This window comes from Pyrgilauda ruficollis, unplaced genomic scaffold (genome assembly GCF_017590135.1).
Source record: "Pyrgilauda ruficollis isolate IOZ18807 unplaced genomic scaffold, ASM1759013v1 scaffold16, whole genome shotgun sequence".
Lineage (NCBI taxonomy): Eukaryota > Metazoa > Chordata > Aves > Passeriformes > Passeridae > Pyrgilauda > Pyrgilauda ruficollis.
This window is the reverse complement of record NW_024514764.1, coordinates 6,570,240-6,591,322: the sequence shown is the minus strand read 5'-3', so window position 1 is coordinate 6,591,322 and position 21,083 is coordinate 6,570,240. Positions and strand designations below refer to the sequence as shown.

General features: G+C 49.2%; 2 protein-coding genes across 2 annotated transcripts in view; both read right to left on the bottom strand.

Moving 5' to 3' along the window:
• Positions 1-3,746, bottom strand: part of SYT17 (synaptotagmin 17) — a 33,497-nt gene extending 29,751 nt beyond the window's left edge. The window contains exons 1-2 of the mRNA XM_041462505.1: positions 3,704-3,746; positions 400-417 (exon numbers count right to left, since the gene is read on the bottom strand). Of these exons, the coding sequence (XP_041318439.1) occupies positions 400-417; positions 3,704-3,718 (33 nt within the window). The 5' untranslated portion in view covers positions 3,719-3,746. The remainder of the gene's footprint in view (positions 1-399; positions 418-3,703) is intronic.
• Positions 3,747-17,641: 13,895 nt separating this feature from the next.
• Positions 17,642-21,083, bottom strand: part of ITPRIPL2 (ITPRIP like 2) — a 3,997-nt gene continuing 555 nt past the window's right edge. The window contains exon 3 of the mRNA XM_041462184.1: positions 17,642-21,067. Coding sequence (XP_041318118.1) covers positions 19,552-21,067 — 1,516 coding nt within the window. The 3' untranslated portion in view covers positions 17,642-19,551. The remainder of the gene's footprint in view (positions 21,068-21,083) is intronic.

The following is a 21,083-nucleotide window of genomic DNA, read 5'->3' as shown; positions in this document are numbered from 1 at the left end:
AGCACCTGCACCCAGGTCAAACTGCTTTACAACTGCATGTGACCTTGAGATGCTCCTGAGAAACTGAAGAAACAAAGTGCATGAGAGGTTCTCCATAGTTATCTCCCTAAAATACTCCAGACATTTGCAGCATTCATGAGTGTGGACCACGTGGAGGGGTTTCCTCAGAGGAACCTGATCTGCAGAGAAGACTTCATAGGAACATGGCTTTTTGCTACAGTAAAACACACTTTTTTTCCATAACCAAAATCTGGGCACTGCAAACCAAAAAATTACCAGCCCAAAATGCAGTGCATTACTTATATCTAGGACATCAGTAAAGAGTCAGAAAACACGAGACAATCCCCTCAGGATGGAGCAAGCAGACGGAGTGGGGAGTGAATCATCAGATTAACTCACCTCATTTATTGGTTCCAACTGTCCTTTTAGACATCCAGGATGAAGCAAAGGGGAACAAAATGAAAAAGACAAAAACAAGTTAGCAATGCTCAAACAACTTTACATTTTCTGCCATGACATGCCCCAGCCTGGGATGAGTTTGAATTTCTGGCAAGACAGGACCTTGTAGATGTTAGAGGAAGGAGAGGCCTGACTGGGCATCAGCTTCTGCCATTTCCAATCCTTCCCTACAAGGCTCCTTCTGCTCCTCCCTTCCCACAAGCAAAACTCCCAAACCCATTCTGAAGCATGAAAATCCTGCTCATTGCTTCTTGCTAATGGGTATCATATGCAACCACTTATTTTGTTTTCTTTAGTAACCCGCCTCTAATTGCAGCAACTACTTGCTGCTGACAGCAAACCATATCCAAATTTTTCAGCAGAAAAAAAAGGCTTTCCTCCACATTCAGCCCATATCAATGGAGTTCCAATGCCAACTCACTAAAGCAACATTTCTAGGAAGGGGTACAGACTGAATTCTCTCCATTGCATACACATCTCTGGGCACCTTCAGCCTCATCCTCAGATGTGACCTGAAGAACCCAAAAGACAGAAGTTAAAGTCCTTGAGTCCCACACTCCCATTCAAAAATCTGCACTGCAGACACCTCCCCCAAGCCACAGGGAAAATCTACAGCAAAGGAAGAAGGCATCACAAACCAGCTTTTTATTCACAAAACCACCCTTGGAACTTTATATAGATATATAATGGACCCATTTCCTTTGGAGACTCCCTAGCATTTCTGATACCTGCTGAAATGTCTTATCCATTGCATTACCTTAATAATGTCTAAAAGTTTCCTATTTGCCCTAGCTGTCTTTGTATATCGAGAATCCCTAAAAAAAAACCACCAAACCAATACAAAACCACAGAACAAAACAATACCCAAAAAAACCCCACAAAAATCTCCATCCTACTCTTCCAAAGAGTGCATCCTACTCTTCCAAAGTTGGTTCCTAGCTTCACACCCATGACATGACACGAGCAGCCTTTTCTGAAGAAGCTGGCATGCAGAAGCTGCCTTTAGTTCCAAGAACTCTGCCATGGACCACATTTTGGTGCAAGCCTTCCTTTTAAACTTCTTGGAAGCCAGTGCTTGTCAAAAAAGCCACCATTTGTTAGGAGCAGTTAAAAGACTAGAAGAGCTGTGGTGCAATGAGACAAGACAGTGATTACAGATACCCATGGGCCAGCTGTTTAAGAAAACGCTAGATGGTTAAAAGGGCTTTATCATTCCTTATTAATGCAAAGTTGCAGCCAAAGCTCCAGTGGTTTAGCAGAGCTGCAAGGAGGATATTTAAATTGCTCTGAAACAAAGCGGCTGGATCGGCGCCACGCGATCGAACGCCGAGCACGTCACACAGAGAGAGGGCTTTTCCAAAGGGCCCACGGGGACACGGCAGGCTCACAGCCAGCAGCCTCCTGGCCACCACGGGTCACAGCCCTGGGAAGCCACCCCTGTGTGCCACCAGCCCCGAGGGCACACAGCCATCCACAGTACTGGGACAGAGCGAGCCTGTGGCCACCCAAATGGGAGGGCAGGGACAAGGACTGAGTGTGACAGTGCTGGAGAGGTAAACAAGTCAACAGCAGCACACAGGGCTGAAATGCAGGAGCCCATGAAAGGAAAGCAAACACGAGCACCTGTCCATCCCCCTCCTCGCACCAGGCATGAGGGGCAGGGCTGGGGAAGGACAGGGCTGGGGGAAGGACAGGGCTGGGGGAAGGACAGGGCTGGGGGAAGGACAGGGCTGGGGAAGGACAGGGCTGCAGAAGGCTGCAGCAGCGGGCTGGTGCTGGGGATCCCCAGCAGCACAGCAGCTACCATGTGCTCAGCAACCCCTGGAGAACGGCTCAGTCTCCAGGGTCAGGGAGGCACCATCCTGCTCTGCCACGTCATGCCAATTGGCCGAGCAGAGAACGAGCCAGATGGGAGTCTCCAGCCACGAGCGATCCCTCATCAAGGGCGAGGCTGGGGGCAGGGCTCCATCTCCACAACCTGCTGCAGGGCCCCTGGCTGGGGGTTACCTGCTCCAGGTCAGCAGAGCCGCCAATCCCAGCCAGGTCCTCAGAGCAGTGACAACAAACCACCGTGGCAGTACCCCCAGGGATGCTGCAGCAGGGTGGGGTCCCCGCTGGTCACAGACCGCGTTTTGCCCCCGCAGTTACGCCCCAGGAAAGGCTCACAAGCTCCATCGGCAGTGGACACCGCAGCCTGGGGACAGTGCGGTCCCCTCAGCCACACATCCCCCACCATCCCACCAGTACTGAGACGCCGGTGTGGGGATAACGGGGTGCTGCTGATGCCCTGCTCCGCACCCAGGTACCCCCACCTTGTACCCGCGGGCCCCGACGGCCGCGCTGCCGAAGGCCTGCCCGGACCCACTCGAGACCCCACCGAGCCGGGGGGCGCCGGGAGCCCCGAGCTTCGCAGGGCACCTCGGGCGGGGTCCACCCGCGGCGGCTCCAGCCCGGCTCCCGGGACAGCTCCCTCAGCATCCCCGCTCCCGCCCGCCGGGCGCGGCGGCGGCTCAGCCCCGAGCGGGAGGGGAGCGGGAGGCACGGCGCGGCGGGCGGAGGGGACACGGCCCCGCGGGACGGGGGCACGGCTGGCGCCGGTAGCGGGGTCTGCAGCAGCGCCCGCCCGGCTGGAGATGCCCCCCCGGCTCGGGTTCATGCGAACCGCGCGCTGCGCTCGGGGCAATGGCTGGGAAGCGGGCGGCTCGGGGGCCGCTCAGGGTCTGACCAGCCCGACAAAAATTCAGCCCCACAATGCTGGGAGAGCCCATCCATGAGGCGCAGCCCAAGGATCCCCGCAGCCCAGGAGCCGCTGCCCCCCGCCCGCCGGACTGTGCCCAGGCTGGGGCGGCCCATCGCATCTCAGTCTGCCCACGGGGCTCAGCATCCTCCTCTCTCCAATAAGTCTTTGTGCGGGATCGGGACGGGATTCCTCGTCCCCGGGGCCATCCCGCTCCCCCAGCAAAGAGAGGCCCGAGGGCTGCTCGCCAGCCCCGCGGGGATCCTCTCCAGCCCCGGTGTCTCGCTATCAACAGCTGCCGGCCCCGCTCCTGCCCCGGCCCCGCCTGGCCCCTGCCCGGGGGCTGCTGTCGCCTCCGGGAACTCCTCCCCAGAAGTTAATCCGAAGTTGCGCACCCGCACCGGGCACGGAGCACGGGGGGCCCCGCCGCGGCACCGCACCCGTCCCGCACCGCCCCAGAGACCCCCCCTTTCCCCGGGGATCTCCCGCGCCGCGCTCCGCACGCACCTGGATGTACGCCATGGCTCCGCGGGGCTCCGCGGGCGCGCACGGCCCCGGCGCGGGGCCGGCGCTCCGAGCGGGCGGGCAGCTCCCGCCCGGCCCGGCCCTGCCCGCGGAGCCTCCGCGGGCCCGCAACAGGTTCCGCCGCAGCGCGGGCGAACACTGACCTCCAGAGGGCCCCGCGCGGAAATTCAGGGACGCGAACCCCTCCTGGCCGCCGGGACACGGCGCGGGAGGGGACGGCGGGGCAGGTGAGAGCGGTGGTCGTGGCTGATAGAGCGATTTCACAGCAGCGCTTTCCCGCGAAGAGTTCGCTGGATGGGAAGACGCAGCTGAGTTTCAAGGCAGATGCGGTTTGTTTGTGAGCTTGAATGAACAAAGTCAAAACATACAAACTCACACCTTCCCCAGCTGAGACGAGGAGCTGGAGCGAGGAGTGAGCTCTAACCCACAGACCGCAGTGAGCATCCTGTCCCTGCCTGATGTGTTGGGTACAGCCACAGGCAGGGTGGGAGGGAACGTGGTCCAGCAATGGGCAAATCCCACCTCGGGGGTGGTTGGACCTCGAGAACTCAAGTAGCAAAACATTCCTGAGGTCAAACTCTTGAAAGGGAAAGCACAGGCAAAGTGGAGCTTTTCGGCCGTTCTCTTGATCAGCACCTTGGTGTCACACAAATTGGAGGCTTCCCAGCATCCTGGTGTAAACAAAGGCTTCTGCCCTCGGTTTTGGGGGAAGCTCTCAGGCTACACTCCTGGCACCTTCCTGGTACATTGACTCACACTAAACCCTGGATAGAGGCAGAGAGGCAGCAGCTTCCACCTCAGCCCAGCTGGAGTCAGGGCACCTCCCTGACTCAAAACAGCTCTGACTCACCACAGTCAGTTTACTGTGGTGAGTGGTGAAAACATCTCCTGCTCTGGAGAAGGGGACACTACAGCTTCAGATATTGGCCAGCCTAAGAACACTGGTGACTGCTGCTCCCTGTGGTAAGGAGGGAGCATCTGGGCCAGGATGTCTTTGGAAAGCTCTTGCATTACTGATCTCATTTAATGGCCCTTTTAAGTTCTCATTGAATTCAATGAAAAACTGCTGTTGACTTCCGTGGGAAGGGCCATACTCTGAATTTAAAAAAAAATGAACTCTCTTTTCCCCAGGGAGAGCAGCTACTGCTTTAGAAGAATAATTATCACAGTGGAGATAAGCAAGAAAAAAGCCTGTAGTGCTTACTTGTTTCAGGCAGTTTTGAGCATATGATTAAGTGGTGGTACAAGCTATTTGTCAATTTTTGCTCTGCAATTCTTTTTAATTCCACTTCTTACCAAGTGCCAGTGTTTAAAATGTCAACCTTTACTTTGACTATTGTTGCTCTTTTCACCACCGCCTTGATGTAGCTTGCAATAACCAAATGCACAGATTTTCTTTTTTTTTTCTTTTTTATGTTGCAACATAATGAGGAGAGAGGCTTCAGCTTTTAGACAGATTTTTTTTTTTTTTGACTCCTTAAAGGCAGAATGCTGTGAGTCACAAAACTGTGGCAGGCACTACACAAACATTATGTGCATGTTTGTACTTAGTCCTTTAAAATCTTACAGAAGAGAAAGATCAAATGCTGCATCACTTCACAGTGACTTTTTTGGCTGACACATATAAAAACTATGAGCCAAAAAAGAAGAGCAAAAGAAGTTTATATGGGGAATTGCCAATACTATTGATTTTTACATGAAAGGAATGCCCTCTTTTCCCCTTCATGTGCTTTGGTAGCAGCTTGTAGCACAAAGCCATAAGATACATGTGCTCCCCTTGCACACTCATACATATACATGCATTTAGAGCTTTTCACATCATGGCATGAAGGCTTTTAGGTTATTTTCTCCCAGCACACACATTCACTAAGCAAGCATAGCTCTAACCCAAGGAATATGACAAGGATTCAAAACAGTAGACAGGTGGTTATTGTAAAATCTAATTTCAAATCTGCATATGGCTGATGCTCTGATTAAGCTCTGCTTCTACAGCACTCAGAATAAACAGATCCATTTGACATGATGACAACATAACCTTTGGATGTCCTTTGCTGTGCACGCTGTGTGTGATAAGACACATTCCATACTTCCCACATGTAATGGCTGTGATGCAGATGGCGAGGCTTGCAAACGCAGAATTTTTTAAGCAGAAAACTAGGAAATGAATACTGCTTTTGCAGAACATGATTTTATGGCAGATTTCTATTCTTACTAATGCACACTGGGAATAACATCAGCTACATCCAAAGCACGCACTCGAGTCGTTACAACCAGCCCAGCAAGCAGCAAAATCTACCTCCAGCACAGCAAATCAGTTCAGCAGCTTCTCAGACAAACCAAACCAGGGATGTTGGTATTCAAAAAGTGCCATGCCATGCCCAAACCTGCCCAAAGACTTTCAGCCTCTTTGTGCCTTAAAGTTAAGAGAAAAGAGCATCACTGAAAAAATAAAGAAAGCAAAGGAAGGCAATCTGATGGCTATTTCAGAGCATTTTCATTGAATCCTACTGAAGCAGTTGACAGTGCTTTCTGCTGCAAGGGGCAAGCAAGAAGAACAGAGGCTATACAAGGTAAGGTGAAATCCTACTGAAGCAGTTGACAGTGCTTTCTGCTGCAAGGGGCAAGCAAGAACAGAGGCTATACAAAGTAAGGTTCGGTGTCTTCCTCTGCTGTTCTTTTGCCAAATCCTTATTATCACCACTTGAGCCTGCTGGAATAGCCAGCTACCACTCTGCCAAAAAATAAGCTTCTTATTTCCAGATGTTTTTATAAATGGCAAGCCACTGTAGCTGGTGCTTCCCCACTGCTGTTGGCAGCTGATAAAGGTCCAGCTTCTCTTGTCGTTACAGAATTGACTTCATTTCCTTGCAGCAGCATCCCTCCAATAAAGGTACCTGCAATTAACTCTTCAGAACCATCTCTAGCAACATTTGTCTGTTTACTGGCTTCATGGAAATGCAGTTTCTTTCCTTGTGTGATTTTGAGGCTTTTTTTCTGCCTTGGGTTTGTACTCTGAAGAGGCAAGTCCAGGAGGTTTTATTCAAGAAGGTCTGGGCAACCAGGAGCAGGAGTGCTTCCTACAACCCAGGAGAGGTCCCCCCTCCCAGTCTGTCAGCAGCAAGGATTAGCTTTGGCTTTGCCACAGGGACCTGTATTTATTCTAGCTCTATGACTGACTCCGTGGCAGGAGCAGTGGCAGGGTGTGCCTGAAGAGAGCTGAGCTGAGCTCTGTGCTTCCTGCTGATGGCAAAGCTGCAAGCTCAACCCTGCTGGCTGCCTCCCAGGCTCACGTGCTGTTCCCTTCCATCCTTTCTCCCAAATTCTCACTGGGCATCATGCCCAGACAGCTTAGTCTGTAGTGAAAGGTTACCCCCTTCTCCTACATCATTCCTGGTGTACTTCAGGGATCAGCAAGCAGCCTGGGCTCCAGCGCCTCTGTCTCAGGCTCTGGTCCCTTGAGGCATGAGAGAGTCACAGCAGCTGATCTTGTGCCAGTGATGATGCAGTTTCCAGCAGGAACTGGGCTGACATCAGTGTGACAGACACAGATTCCAACTAGTGACAAAAGGGGAAGGTGCTACAGCCCATTTCCATGAGTCACCCAGCCTTTGGTCTCAGCTGCCTCTAAATCAGCCCACCAGCACCACAGACACCCGTGCATCTGTGTGATGTGGAGTCAGGACACCATTGCCAGGGGCCAGCTGCTCTGTAGGTTTCATTGCATTTCCCTCCTCCTTCTCTGCAATTTTCCAAAGCTCTTATCCCTTTATGGATTGGCATTTCCCACCCCGGGCTCCCCTCCTTGTCACATCTGCCTGTCCCAAGTCACACCCGTAGCCAGGAGGAACTGCCTGGTGCTGTGCCCTGGAAAAGTCTCCTCTGCTTCACTGCACAGACAGCCTCTGCTGATGCTGCATCCTGCAGCACATCTGGGTTATTAAATGGCCACCTGGCAGCTCCCTAATTGGTAATATCAGTAAAAAGCACATTTTTCTCTTTTCTTAAGTCTCCAGATAAAGCAGTTAAATTTGATCTAAGATCCTCACATCCTCATTGCCTCATATAATTTATAATGACCTTGCCTGTGACACAAAAAATTACAGCTACTTTTTTTTTGCACTCACACACTTCATAGTTTCTCTAACATACACCCTGGCAGGGAACTGAATGACACAGCATAATCTGCTAAAGCTTTTTCAATAGCAAACAGAGATAAAAACCACAGCCAAAGGGCATGCAGGCTCCGAGGAAGCAAGCACCGTGTGTTAGCGCAGCGAGCACTCCAGTCCGAGTTCCTGCTCGAAGCAAAGCCGTCCCTGGAGGAAGCTGTCACCCCCGGTGAGGCCATGCTCCATTCCAGCGCTGGGGTGGCTTCACGCAGTGTCACTCGTGTGAGCCACTGCCACCAGCAGAGCTGCTGAAGGGGCACGGTGGCTGCTGGCTCAGGTGGATAAATACGAATTTGAGGCCGTGCTCTTTCAAAGACCTCATTTTGCAGTGGAGATGGCAGCTGTGACCTGTGGCTCGGGGTCCCCCGGCTCGGCACAGCCCCAGCACGGGAGAGGCACGGCCACTGAGACTGCTGCTCCGCAACTCACTCCCTGCTTTGAGGGGAGAAAAATCCTGGATACAGCAGGCTTTGGGTCAGGCTAAAAAGCCTAGAGTATTTTCAGACTTCCGAGGAGTGAACATTGTATTTATGGGGAAGTTTAGTTCTTCAGTTGCTTTTGTAATTCATTTTGTTTATGACTGGTTTATTTAAGCTGTAGGGCTGAGGAGTTAGCTGCTAGATTGCTTTTCCAGGCTCACATTTCTAACTGTTTGCAGACATAGGACAGAGCTATTTTTGTAATATAAATCATTACAGAGAGAATATCTCACAGTCCCCACTGAAGAAAATTCCTAAGGAAGACAGCTCTATTTTAGAAGTAAATTTCTGCTTCACATTTTTTTTCTATTTAATGACTGAGAAACAGGGAACATCAGTGTGAAGCCAAGCAGTGTCCCTGTTTCTCAGGAAGACAAACTCAGTGGAATGAGAGTCATTTCTACCAAGAGGAGCTGGGTGGGAGCTGCAGATGTGGCTTCCCAAGCCCTGGGGGACTGAGTGTGATCCTGGTGAAGGGGCTCTGCAAATGGGGACAGAACCTAGGCTTCAAGGTGACACAACTTTACAGATAAAGGTACTCAAGATACTTTCAGTGCCCACCTTAAAAAGTAAGATAATATCTTCTAAAAAGGCCAGAGTGTGGATTTTATAGAATAAGGCAAGCTCTGTCTCAACATCATCTCTCTGAGACCCAGGGACAGTTGTAAAATAAATGCTGAGAGGTTTGGTTGTGTTACAGACTTGTGGATTACTTATTTTAGAAGAACAGTCTCATTCCCTGGAAGTAGTTTGAATAACTGTGCTATGACTCTTCCCATTTAATTCACACTAATTTGGCAAGTAACAATTCATATTCATAGGAGTATTAAAAACTACATCAAACCTAGAAAGTGGACAGGGAAAGAATTAGAATTTACAGGTTTTTCCTTTCCAGCAGTGGCTTAAAGATGTAAATTAACACAGAAACAGATGTGGTCAAGCACATTGCTTCAACTGAATCAGCAAGGCTTTATAACTGAGCCCTGGGCCATGCAGCTGTGGAATACAGGAAAAGTTATCCAAAACCATTTAAATATAGCTCATAAGATAAAAGCTTTTAAATTATGAAACAAATTAACAAAACAGAAAAATAGAGATTGCTTAAATTTTTTGGAAAAAAACAATATCAACAGCAGCAAACCCCACTTCTGAGCTGCAAAGGAACAGCTACAAGACCATGTTCAGGATCATTCAGCTGCAAATACCAAATCATGATCTGCAAAAATATGCCCAAGACAGCTTCAGAACGCAACAGGTTCAGAAGGGCATGACTGTTTTTATGGCAAAAGGTTCTGTTTCCAGTCGTCTCCTCACAGCAGCAGAGACCATTACATCTGGTTTTCCCATTTTGCACATCTCATTAAGCAGATGTGCAAAATACTGTACTGTGCAGTAGAGCTAGACTTGGTGGGCTAAAGGGGCAATTTGCATTCTAAAGCACTGCAGTGCTGTAGCTGAGAAATAAATGGAATTCCTGAACATTTCTGCCTTGAAAGGACCCTGGTTTTACCTGTCTGTTTCCCTTCTCTCCATTCCATGCATTTACCCTGCAGCGTTTTCAGTGGGACACAGCTCTGCTGAGGAAGGAGGCTGCAAATCCAACTAAATGCAACCAATATAAAGGAACTGAGTCCTTTCCAAATTAAAATTTCCTTCTTACAAGGAATCTCTCATTTGGACATTAATGGAAATCAAAATCACTACCCACACAGCAACACACACGGTGCTCTGCCACTCAGAGCCGAGCTTGGAAGGCAAACCTGTTTTCACTGCAGACTGAACCAGGCTCCTATGCAAAAGTCTGCTAAAATCCAGGTGATAACATTCTTCCCTGCTGCTGGGAGCTCCCCTGGGTGTCTGACTGAACACCCTGCTCTTACAGATCAGATGGGAACACTTTTGATCTTGGGGGTGCTCCTTACATTGCCTAGGTAGCAGTGTGTTACATTCCTGCCCCAGAATGTGCCCGGTGACTTGCAGCTGATGGAGCAATGCTGTCAGGGAAGATGTCCCTGCTCCTGAGCCATGTCCTGGTGTGGGTCCAGCCCCTCCCTGCACGTCATCCCACTGTGCCAACAGCTCAGTCCGTGTCACCTGCCGTGACGGGTGACAGACTCTTTCCACTGGCCCCAGCAAAGCAGTTTATGTGAGTCAAGGACTGCTTTAGCCCTGTCCCAAGGGAGGAAGCTTACTTGTCCTCCTCCCTGCAGCATCCCTTTTACAGCATTGGACTGGGGACCTCGTTAGCAACACAAATAAGTCTCCAAGCAGAAAAGGGACACAAGTAAATCTGATCTCATCCCAGCTTCCTCCCCCGCTGAAGAACCGGAGTGGCCGTGGCCAGCACGTGACTGCCATCTTGTCCCCATTCCACAGGGATGCCATTGAAAGGTTATGAAAATATTGAGCAGGACAGAGAAAAGAGGCATCCAGCTGCCCCCCTCACTGCAAAGGCCTGCTCCCTCTGTGAGCCTGGACCAGGGAGATCTGCAGAAAACAAGCCCCAGGTGCTCTCGAGGGACAAAGATGTGCCCGAGCAGTCAGGACAGCATACTCTGCTGTGTGCAGGGTCCTGTGTTCAATCAGAGAAGCAACTTATTCACTCAAAATTAACCCTATGTTCTGCAACTTGGAAGTTTCTGGGATAGCTGTGTTTGCTGACCTCTGAGAGTGAGCGGTTTTATACAAATAAAATACCTGTGCACTTCACATACAGCTACTCCAGTGGCAGTCAGGCAAACAGATACTCAAACTGCTGCATGGCCAGAGCCCTTTGAAGTGAAAGTCTCATTATGAAGGTCTTTATCAGCCAAAGAGATAAATTTCACCACTGAAATGACCCTTTTTCACAGTCCCTCCAGCTGCCAGAGACAGGTGAACAGCACTTTCACCAGCTGGCATTCCAGAGGCAGGAAGCAGGGCTCACACCACACCTTCCACAAGAGTTACAAGCCCTGACAGCTTTGGCTGAAGAGGTTCATGCAAACCCCATGGTTCTCCCTCAGAAACACTGCCATGTTTTCCATTGAGGGCTGACTCTTCTGCTGACCAGCCAGGTAGTGACCATGTTCCCCAAGGTGATCTCTGTCCCTCCTTGCAGTGGACCTGCTGCCTTCCCTGCTCACCCCTTCCTCCCACCATCTCCCCTCCAGCTTATCTACACGGATGTCTCCGTTGCCATTCTAAGTCAGATACTAATCTCATCCAACAGCATCTCATTATATTAGTTCTTAATTGCCACTTAACACAGGGATCGTTTTGGAAGGCCATAACAATTCTTCCTTGAGGAATTGAGTGTTAAAAGCTCGTTATGTGCCCCTACACACCCTTTCAAGAGGCAAATTTAAAGCACTGCTGTGCACACAAGCTCTGCACACAACATCTATATGCTTTCCTGAAGCACTTATAGCATTTCCAAGGAGCACACCACAGAAGTCAGTGTGTTTTGCTATCAGTCTCCCTCTGTCCTTCCCTCGTGCACTCATCGTGCCATGTAACTGAAAGTGGGAACATTTTAAGAAGCACTTGCAAAATGCAAGGGGTTAATGTCACAGTGAAGTTGCATTGCTGCTGCTCTGCTGGAACTGGTGCCCCCAGCCAGGTGCAGCACATCTGAAGAGTCTGCATTTCAAGGCAGGCAGCACTCAAAGGGCCAAGAGATAAACAGACTGTCAGACAAAACTCATCCTTAGGCACAGGCAAAGCTCCGGCCAAGACTTCCTTCATTCCTGAGCAAGTCAGACTCCTGAGAGATTTGAAAGTGGACAATTTGCCAAATTCTTACCAAGATCTTCAGGGTTCCCACAGCAGAAGTTACAACTGAGTGCCAGTTCACTTTATTTAATCATCCATCCGTCAGTGCAGCAGTGAGGACACAGCGAGGCCTGATGCTTCTCAAGCATCCATCCTGTGCCAGTGAGGCACTGCCCCAGTTCAGTGTCTGTTCACAGCGCTCTGCAAAACACCACACTGAAATAAAAGGCAAGAAATGGGCCTGGTGCTTTCTCAGAGTGTACTGCTGCTGTTCTCCTCCCCACTCCTCCTTTTCTTTTACTATTCAGGAGATGTCATTACTTTTGGTTGGGCCTGAATGACTGCTGAGCTCAAGTGGCTCCTGGGAAAAACATACAGGCTCTGCGCAGAAATATTTTTTGGAGAAGTGCCCGTGATTCACAATCCCTATGACTAGCAAGTTTCTCTTTTTTGAAACACACTTCAACAAGTTCCACACGGGACACGGCAAAAAGAGATGCTCAGGAGACACACTCATACCCCCATAGAGTCACCTCCTGGGCAGCAAACAGACCCAGAGGTGAGAACTGCACAAAATTCAGGGTTCCTGAAAATCCCTCCTGTAAAAGCCAAGCCTGCACAGCCAACTTAAATGAAGAAAAAGTCTGTAATGTGCCTGTTCATTTGCTGATGTTTCTATGCCTAAACGTGGTCCTAGGAGAACTTCCAAGAAGCAGTAGGAATATATTCCTAAATGCATTGCACAGCACAGAGAAGTCTTTTGCAACAGAAATAGAGGAATGACTCATTTCCTCTGTAGCGGCTGCTCCGGCATTTCACTCGCACAGGCAGCAGAGCAGCTCCCTGTGCCATAGCAGGAGGAATGGGAAAACTCAAGAGCAGCTTCCAGCATGTGTAAATCCAACTGAATTTTGACTTGCCTTCAAAACCAGTGATCCCTGATTGTCGTCAGGAGACAGACTGGCAAACTGCACCCAAACACTCCCTCCCTCGATGGGAGTTTTGTATTTCAGCATTTTGATTTTGCACAGGATTAAACCCTGAAAGAGAGAGCCAAGAGTTGCCCTCCCTGTTGCCCTCCCCTGAAAGACTACACACATGGATTTGCCAGTGAATTCAGCTCCAAGTTTCTCTTCTCCCCTGTTCGAAACTAAAAGGACTGGACTGAAATTGTCAGGGAGAAGTGGGTTATTGGTTGAACTTTGCTGCTGTTCTTCCTGTTTCTACAGCTGTTTTCAGTCAGTACAGTGAGACTTCTCAAAGGAACTCCCTCCCTTTCTCCCCTAGGAATCCATCATAAATTTTTGGTAATTTTTGGTAACTTCTTTAATTTGATAGCTGTAGTCTTTCCAGCACTATCTCCATCAAGCCTGTATGCTCGTTTCCTTGCATCCCTCCCCTGCACCCCGATTATCATGGCTACCTTGTGGCAGAGATAAAAGCCAACAGACAATCACAAGTACCATGAAATCACTACCAAACCCTTGTCACATCCAGCCCAGCCCAGAGAAATGAGTATTCTCTATGCAGATCTGGTCCCTCTTTTCTTTTTTTTTTTTTTTTTTTTTTTTTTTTTTTTTTTTTTTTTTTGTGGTTTTGGTGGGTTTTTTTATTATTATTTTTTGTTGGGGGGTGTTTGTGTTTCATTTTTTTGTTGGTTTGGTTTGGGGTTTTTTGGGTGGGGTGGGCGAGGAACTCCCAGAGGTGTCAAGAAAAGTAGCTTGTCATTGGAATACACCGAATTCTTCTAAGTCTCTGAATCACCATTGCTATCCTTTAAAAGGAAAAAACCAAGGCTTAACACAGAGCTTGGTACACGATGACATTTGATGCACACATTGCTAACAACCTTTAAGCGTTTTGCATATAAATCGTTACTTGAACCCACAGGCTGTTCACAGACACAGAACACACATTACCTGTAGAGCTCTGCTGCTGATCTCTTAGAAAGCAGCTGCAAATGAGCCAATTCTTGGTTATTTATTTAAAATAGGACACTGAAGGTACATGCACAAGAGCAGAGGTAGTCTCTTAATTAGCCACCTCTTGTTTGAGAAACCCAGGCAGATCTATCCATGGTCAGCCCTCCATATCCTGCTTATTTTAGGGCTGGAGCTCCTTCAGCTTCTCCAGCAAGCACAGCAGCATGCTCCAAAGCATCAGCAAGCACTGAAGGACAATCCTTGTGCTTTAAGGGGTGCCAGTCCTTATTCTTCTCTCAACCACCAGCTTCCCAGTGCTGTCAGCCCAAGAAAAGTGGGGCTGGCTGCTCTTCTTGCCAGATACTGAAATTATGTCACTTACATCAGGAAGACTCACCAGGCATACATTTAAAGAGGTGACACAAGAAATAAACCAGCCTGGAAATTTCTCGTATCAGAAATCTTTTGGAGTCTTATGAAAATGGGATGCACAAATAAGACTCCCTTCCCTTCCAGACAGCTTTAACTTGCATTAGCAGTATTTAATCAGCAATTCACTGCTGACCTTGGCTGCATTACAAGGAGGTATTTGCACAAGGATGGAAAGATTTTAAACAATTTATCCAATGTGTTGGATGCAATCAGGCTTTTCTTTAAACACCCAGCAGGCAAGTCCTCAGGCCAGTTAATTTTTTGTTAACAGATTTATCACAAAAGGAAAGTACTGTGTTTCTTTCCTGTTGAATAGGAACTCAGGCTTCAAACAGAGAATAACTTCAGAGCAAGGATTGAATGGAGACCAGAAGAGGGCTATTGCTTTTAAGGAAGCCATGAATAAGAGATAATGTTATTAGAGGTGAAGCTCTAAATACATTTTCATCATGCCAACTTGGGTGTCTGAGTGTCGACACTAAATGTTGACATTTTCCCAGACTTTGCCAGCAAGAAGCCCGTTAGCCACACTGTGCCAGCAACTGCTGCCCCTCTCACAGAAGCAGCTCCTGCAAGGTAAAGGCAGGCACACAAAGACCTGGAGAAAGCCACTTCCAGCCTGGCTTTCATTCAATGATTTAAAAGCGCCGGGTCTTGCTGTTATTCCATTAATAGGGAACACCAGCAAAGCTATGTGTATAGTTCTTGCATCTTACAAAGACTAATAAAGGCCAGGTAATTTGCTGGCCCATCCACAAAGCTCCTGCTGGCTTCAGCAGGACTTCTCCCACCTTTAATAAAAGCCTGACCTACACGGTTCGGCACGGAGACGTGTCTGGACATGCCATGCTGAAGGATCTCACAGATACTGTGGAATGAAGCACCAGAAAGAGCAGAGTTGCAGCAACCCAATACTGGAGCCAAGGAAACAACTCTGAGCAAGCCAACCACAAAGCCCAGGTGCTCCATTTCAGAAGTCAGCACCACCACAGAGGGTGCCTGCTCCACTCTCCCTTCTGGCTCTCCTCCACATCCCTCTGCACAACTCCCGAGGCATGGACTTCCTGCTTTTCCATCATTTGGCCACTTTAGTAGTATCCTCCTAAAGAGCACATAAACCTGCCAATTACAGTTCTGTGCCTGCAGGTAGCTGTTAGTGAAAAAAAAAGCCAACAAAGAATTTAAATCTTGAGGCACAGAAGCTTTAACACAGTTGTTTATTATTACAGTGAAATAGTCAAACAAAACCACCAACATTTTATGGAAACAATAAAAGTGCAAATGTACTTTGGAATTAAATAGGAAAAGAATTTATAAACGTTTCATTAAAATGGGCTGACACTTTGAGCCTATAAGCACTTAAAAACCAAAACAATAGCAGCTGAACACTTCAGTTTCCTCTTTGGTCTTATGATTAACCAGCAAAAAATAGTTGTACGAGGAATGTCCATTACAAAAAGATACTTAAAATTTACATTACTCCACAGAGATTTGAAATCAAAAAAGGAATGTTTGCAAGATATTTGGTCAGATAAAATATAACACCATTGAGAAACAAGAGAGCATTTTTCAACACAAAATGAAATTACGTATATGAATGTTGGGACTGTAAATTAACTTATTCTCTTGCAGGTGTGACTCCTCTTCCCAATCAACATTCAATAAAAACAACTTCATTTGCACAGTCTTTGCAAAATTAGGTTGCAGGTAAGAGAGCCAAGAGCCTGTGTTAGTGCTAAATAACATGCTCTCTTTTTTCTGTGTTTGTGTTTCTGTTTACACACACACACAGGCAACCCTACTGAATCCATGGTACATTTTAACAGCTACAGCCTTAGCAAACAGGTAAGCATAACCTTGCTGTGTATCCATGGGCTGGGAGAGGAGGAAGAAGGCAAAAGGGCCACAGGATTACTCATATGGGTCAAGCTCTCTGTACCTGTCCCTGGAGATAAGGCCCTGAAACAGCTCCAGCAACAGCAGGCACCAGTGCTGTCATGTTTCTGTGGAATAAGATGAACGCTGTCACAAAAACCCAACTTCTGTCAGCTCCTCTCATCAATCCTATTCATGAATGCATGCTTTAGAGCAGATAAGGGGAATACATTTAATATCTCAGTTGTACACCTGAGCCACCAAGTGCACACACATTGCCTCATGGCAGGATGCCCCCTCACTTCAAGAAGGCTCACCCAAGCTTAAGGTGAAAGCAAACACATGCATTTTCTCCACCATGAACTCAAAGCACGCCTTGCTGAGCAAAAACTCGCACTGAAGATCTACCTGCATAGCTAATGAACTGAGGGTTTGCCTCACTTTTCACCCTGATGGTGAAAACTCAACTGCTTTGGAGATATTGTCAAAACAAAACTCACTTAAATCTCTTTACCCTACACTCCAAATCCACTTGCTTTCAATAGTTCTCCAATTTTACCCCATGTCCTTTGGCTTGTTTGCAGTGCATCTTCACTGAGAGTTTACCATCATTGTCACTCACCCCTCAGTCCAACTTTCATTTTCTAAACTATTTACATTCTCCACCATCCTTCTTGTCTTGTTGTATTTTCCAATGCAACTCTCTCCTCCTGACCTTACTACATTTTAGTGAGGAAGTCCTTACCAAGTCCATTACAGGCTTCCATGTACTGTGGCAATACTAAACAAATGTACACCCCTTTCCAGAGAAAAGATCCATTTTCAGAGACAGGGCTGCAGCGATATAAACGGACAGACAGCTGACTGAAGTGATCATGATGCCAGAATTAACAGCTCAAGGATCTTCATGTCAAGAGTTCAGGCAGCCACAATACCCTGGGCTGGCCATCTAGTTCTTCTCTGGGCAAAAGATTCAATGGCTTTGATTGCAGAACCGCATCTTATTTTAAATACCAAGAAACACAAGCCTACAAAAATGACTCAACTGCTTTGGAGATATTGTCAAAACAAAACTCACTTAAATCTCTTTACCCTACACTCCAAATCCACTTGCTTTCAATAGTTCTCCAATTTTACCCCATGTCCTTTGGCTTGTTTGCAGTGCATCTTCACTGAGAGTTTACCATCATTGTCACTCACCCCTCAGTCCAACTTTCATTTTCTAAACTATTTACATTCTCCACCATCTCTTCTTGTCCTTAAATACCAAGAAACACAAGCCTACAAAAATAGTACTTATCATGGTCTGCTACAAGAAAAAAAAAACAACAACCCAGAAACACCAATGTAGCTGACTTAAATACCATGTGCAAAGAACATTTGATCAATACTACCTATAAATACACTATTTGTATTTGCAGAAAGAAGCACAGGGCTTCGAATACAAAAATAACCCAGCTTGTGGGTGTGACCTATGCCATAATTACCTGAAAATATGACTGCAAGAGCAGTTATAGAAGTAGGCAAACATCTGCCTAGGGAGTGTTTCTGTTTAGAAAAATAGATTTGTATAAAGCTTCAGAGATTTTGACAATGTTTGTTTCATGTTCTGATGCACAGAACTGTGAGTAAGGCACACCAATACACCAGGGAGAGGAAGAGCAGGTTAATTACTTCAGGCTATCCTAAAGCTTCCCAGAAGTTACACTTGGTCCTTCACAATTTGGGAGTGCTCTCTCAGGACACAGCACTGCAGATAGTAAGGCACATGCTTAGCTTCCTGAGCACCAGCAATTTAGCAACACATTTTGGGACTAAATACATCAAATACTTGAACACGTGACCAAAAAAACCCAACGATTTGAATTTCTGAATTTTCTGACACCTTGGCACACCTGCAGTAGTAGCTAAGGACACCTGCAAACCTGGCTGCATCACAACTCACCAGGTTATTCCAGCAACTGGGACATAACCAGACAAAAAATGGCAATTACTTGCCTGATATTTATACTCAGAGGGCACCAGAATCTGTAGCCCAAGACAGCTACTGTACCACAAATCAGTGCTAAATAATTCTGAAGTACCCTGAAATATTTTACTTTCTTCTCCCCATAACAAAATAACAATTTGCTATAGTATAGACTAGAAAATCCCATCAATATTATTTGGTTGAAACACTGACACGATCAACACAACTGGTTAGGCAGTTATCCAAAATCCCACCAAACTCCTACCAGGGAGCAGTAGGGTGCCACAGTCAACTTATGGCACTGAGATTTGGACTGGTTTAAGGTTTGTTCCAAAATATAATAGAGAATTTCTTACTTTCTTGTTGGTCCTTGAGGTAAAGCATATTCTAAGGAAATAATACTTGAATACAGAAACAAATAATAAAACTCGAACCCACAAACAAATGGACTTCAGAGTATTTCTTTAAGAGGTTTTCCTTGGGATAATTCAATTCTTTAACAAAACACTAATGCCTCCCCAATAGCAATATTTAGTGCAGCCAATTATCCTAAAAATAAGGCCTTTGTGAAAATAAAGTGCTATCTGTTTCCTTCTATCTGCATTTCAATCCTTCAGTATAACCTTCACTTGAACACAAATATGAAATTGGATTTTCATCCTGTTATCAGAGCATTTTCACTTCTTCCCTCAAGTTTACATTAACATGTGTTACACTTCTATTTAGCACAATGTGCTAGATTACCCAGAAAATTTAAAGCATGGCATTGAGCATTTCAAACTGTGATCCACACCCATGCTCTAGTGCTTATCACATTTTAGGAACATCTTGGTACGTTGATGGATGGGGGAGGTGCTGTTTGCACTTGGAAGATTTTTAAATCCCACATGGATTTTACATCATAAAAAGAAAATCTCAGAAAAAACTCTTATTTTGCCACTAAGACAAGAAGCTAACAAGGATTTCTAAAAATGTCAGTTTGAGCCTTTTAGTTTGCAAACTGTCGACCAAAGGCAACACTTGAGGACTAAGGCGTTTCCCCAGAAAAGTCAAAATTTTCCCACGTACAACCCATGAGAATGAGAATCACAATTTCGCTAAGTCTTGGCCTGCTCTTCTCAGGCGAGGAACAGAACCACAGAAGCACATTTCCTCAGTCCCAGCTCCCTCAGGCAGAGGGCTGCTGCAGCCCCGGCAGAGCCCCGGTGCCAGCGGCTCTCCCGCCACCAGCTCACTCTCCCGCCGGCGGCTCCCGCTTGGCCTCAGCGATGTGGCGGCACGGGGCGGGCACCGGGCGCCAGTACCGCGGGCTGCTGTACATCCTGATGATGTGCGGGGCCTGGATCCACGTGCTGATCAGCTGGAAGGCTACGAGGTCCAGCGTGGGCCCGTCGAAGGCAGACAGCAAGTTCACAGGGGCCGCTTCCTTGAGGAACCGGGGCAGCGCCACGGCCTCGGGGATGCTGGTGTTGCCCAGGAAGAAATCCATCAGCACCTGCTTGCGCAGGCAGTCCCTGAGGTACAGCACCAGGTCCTCCAGCCGCTCCACCAGGAACTGCTCATCCCAGGCGTCCAAGGGCCCCCGCAGCAGCAGGGAGAAGAGGGCCGTCTTCAGCACGTAGGACGAGAGCACTCGGCCCCACTGCGAGCAGAAGGGCTCCTCCAGGCCGTGCCGGCGCAGGTCCCGCAGGCCCTTGAGGATCTGCAGGCACTTGAGGTGGCAGGAGGCGGCCGGGGCCTGCTCCTTCAGCCAGCCCAGCAGCCGCTGCTCCTGCCGCGAGGCGTTGAGGCCCCAGAGCGCCTCGGGGGCCAGGGAGCCGTGGGGGCCCTCGGGCGGCAGGGCTGTGAGGTAGAGCGCGTCGCCGAGAGGGATGGCCGGGATGAGGCGCACGGCCATGGAGATGTGGCAGCAGACATAGTCGGAGCAGGGCAGGATGTGCAGCGTGGGCGGCTGCCCGGGGCACGCCGAGAGGCTGACGCGGCACCGCTCCTGCAGCCGATAGCGCACGGCTCCCAGGCACCGCTGCAGATGGCCCTGGAACCAGCGCAGCACCAGCCCCGAGGAGAGGTGGCTGCGGCCCTGCAGCTCCACGCAGAACCCCTCGGCAAAGGGACGGCAGCGTCGTGTCCAGCCGTCCCTCGCCCGCAGGCCGCAGACGAAGGCGCCGCATGGCCCCAGGCCGTCAGCACAGCGCGGCTGGGGCTCCAGGTGCGGCGGCAGCCGCAGGGGCACCAGGATGTCGAAGCAGTCGGGGCTGCGCACCTTGTGCTGCTCGTAGGCGCTGCCGATGCGCACGAAGTCCCCGCGCAGGCTGAGAGCCAGCGGGCCAGGCTGCAGCCCCTGCGCCTTGGCGGCGCGCACCAGCTCGGCCACCACCCGCCCCACGTGCGCCTTGCTGTGCCCCAGCACGTGCGGCGACACCCGCAGCTGCCGCGCGTGGAACCGCTCCAGGGCTCCGCGCCGCGCCCCCGCCGTGCACCGCGCCCCGCCGCGCCGGGGGCCGCCGCCCGCCAAGCCGTAGCAGCGGGCGAGCAGGCAGCCGAGCAGCAGCAGCGCCGAGCCCTTCAGCAGCGGCACCCCGGACCCCGCCGCCTCCGCCGCCGCGTCCTCCGGGCCCCCCGCGCCCTCGCCGGCCGCGCTGCCGCGCAGCGCCTGGAAGAGGCAGAGGAGCGCGGTGCAGAGCGCGGTCAGCAGCGGCCAGAAGCCCCGCACGCGGAGGGGAGGCACGGGCAGGGCGCGGCGGGGGCTCGGGCCGCGGGGGG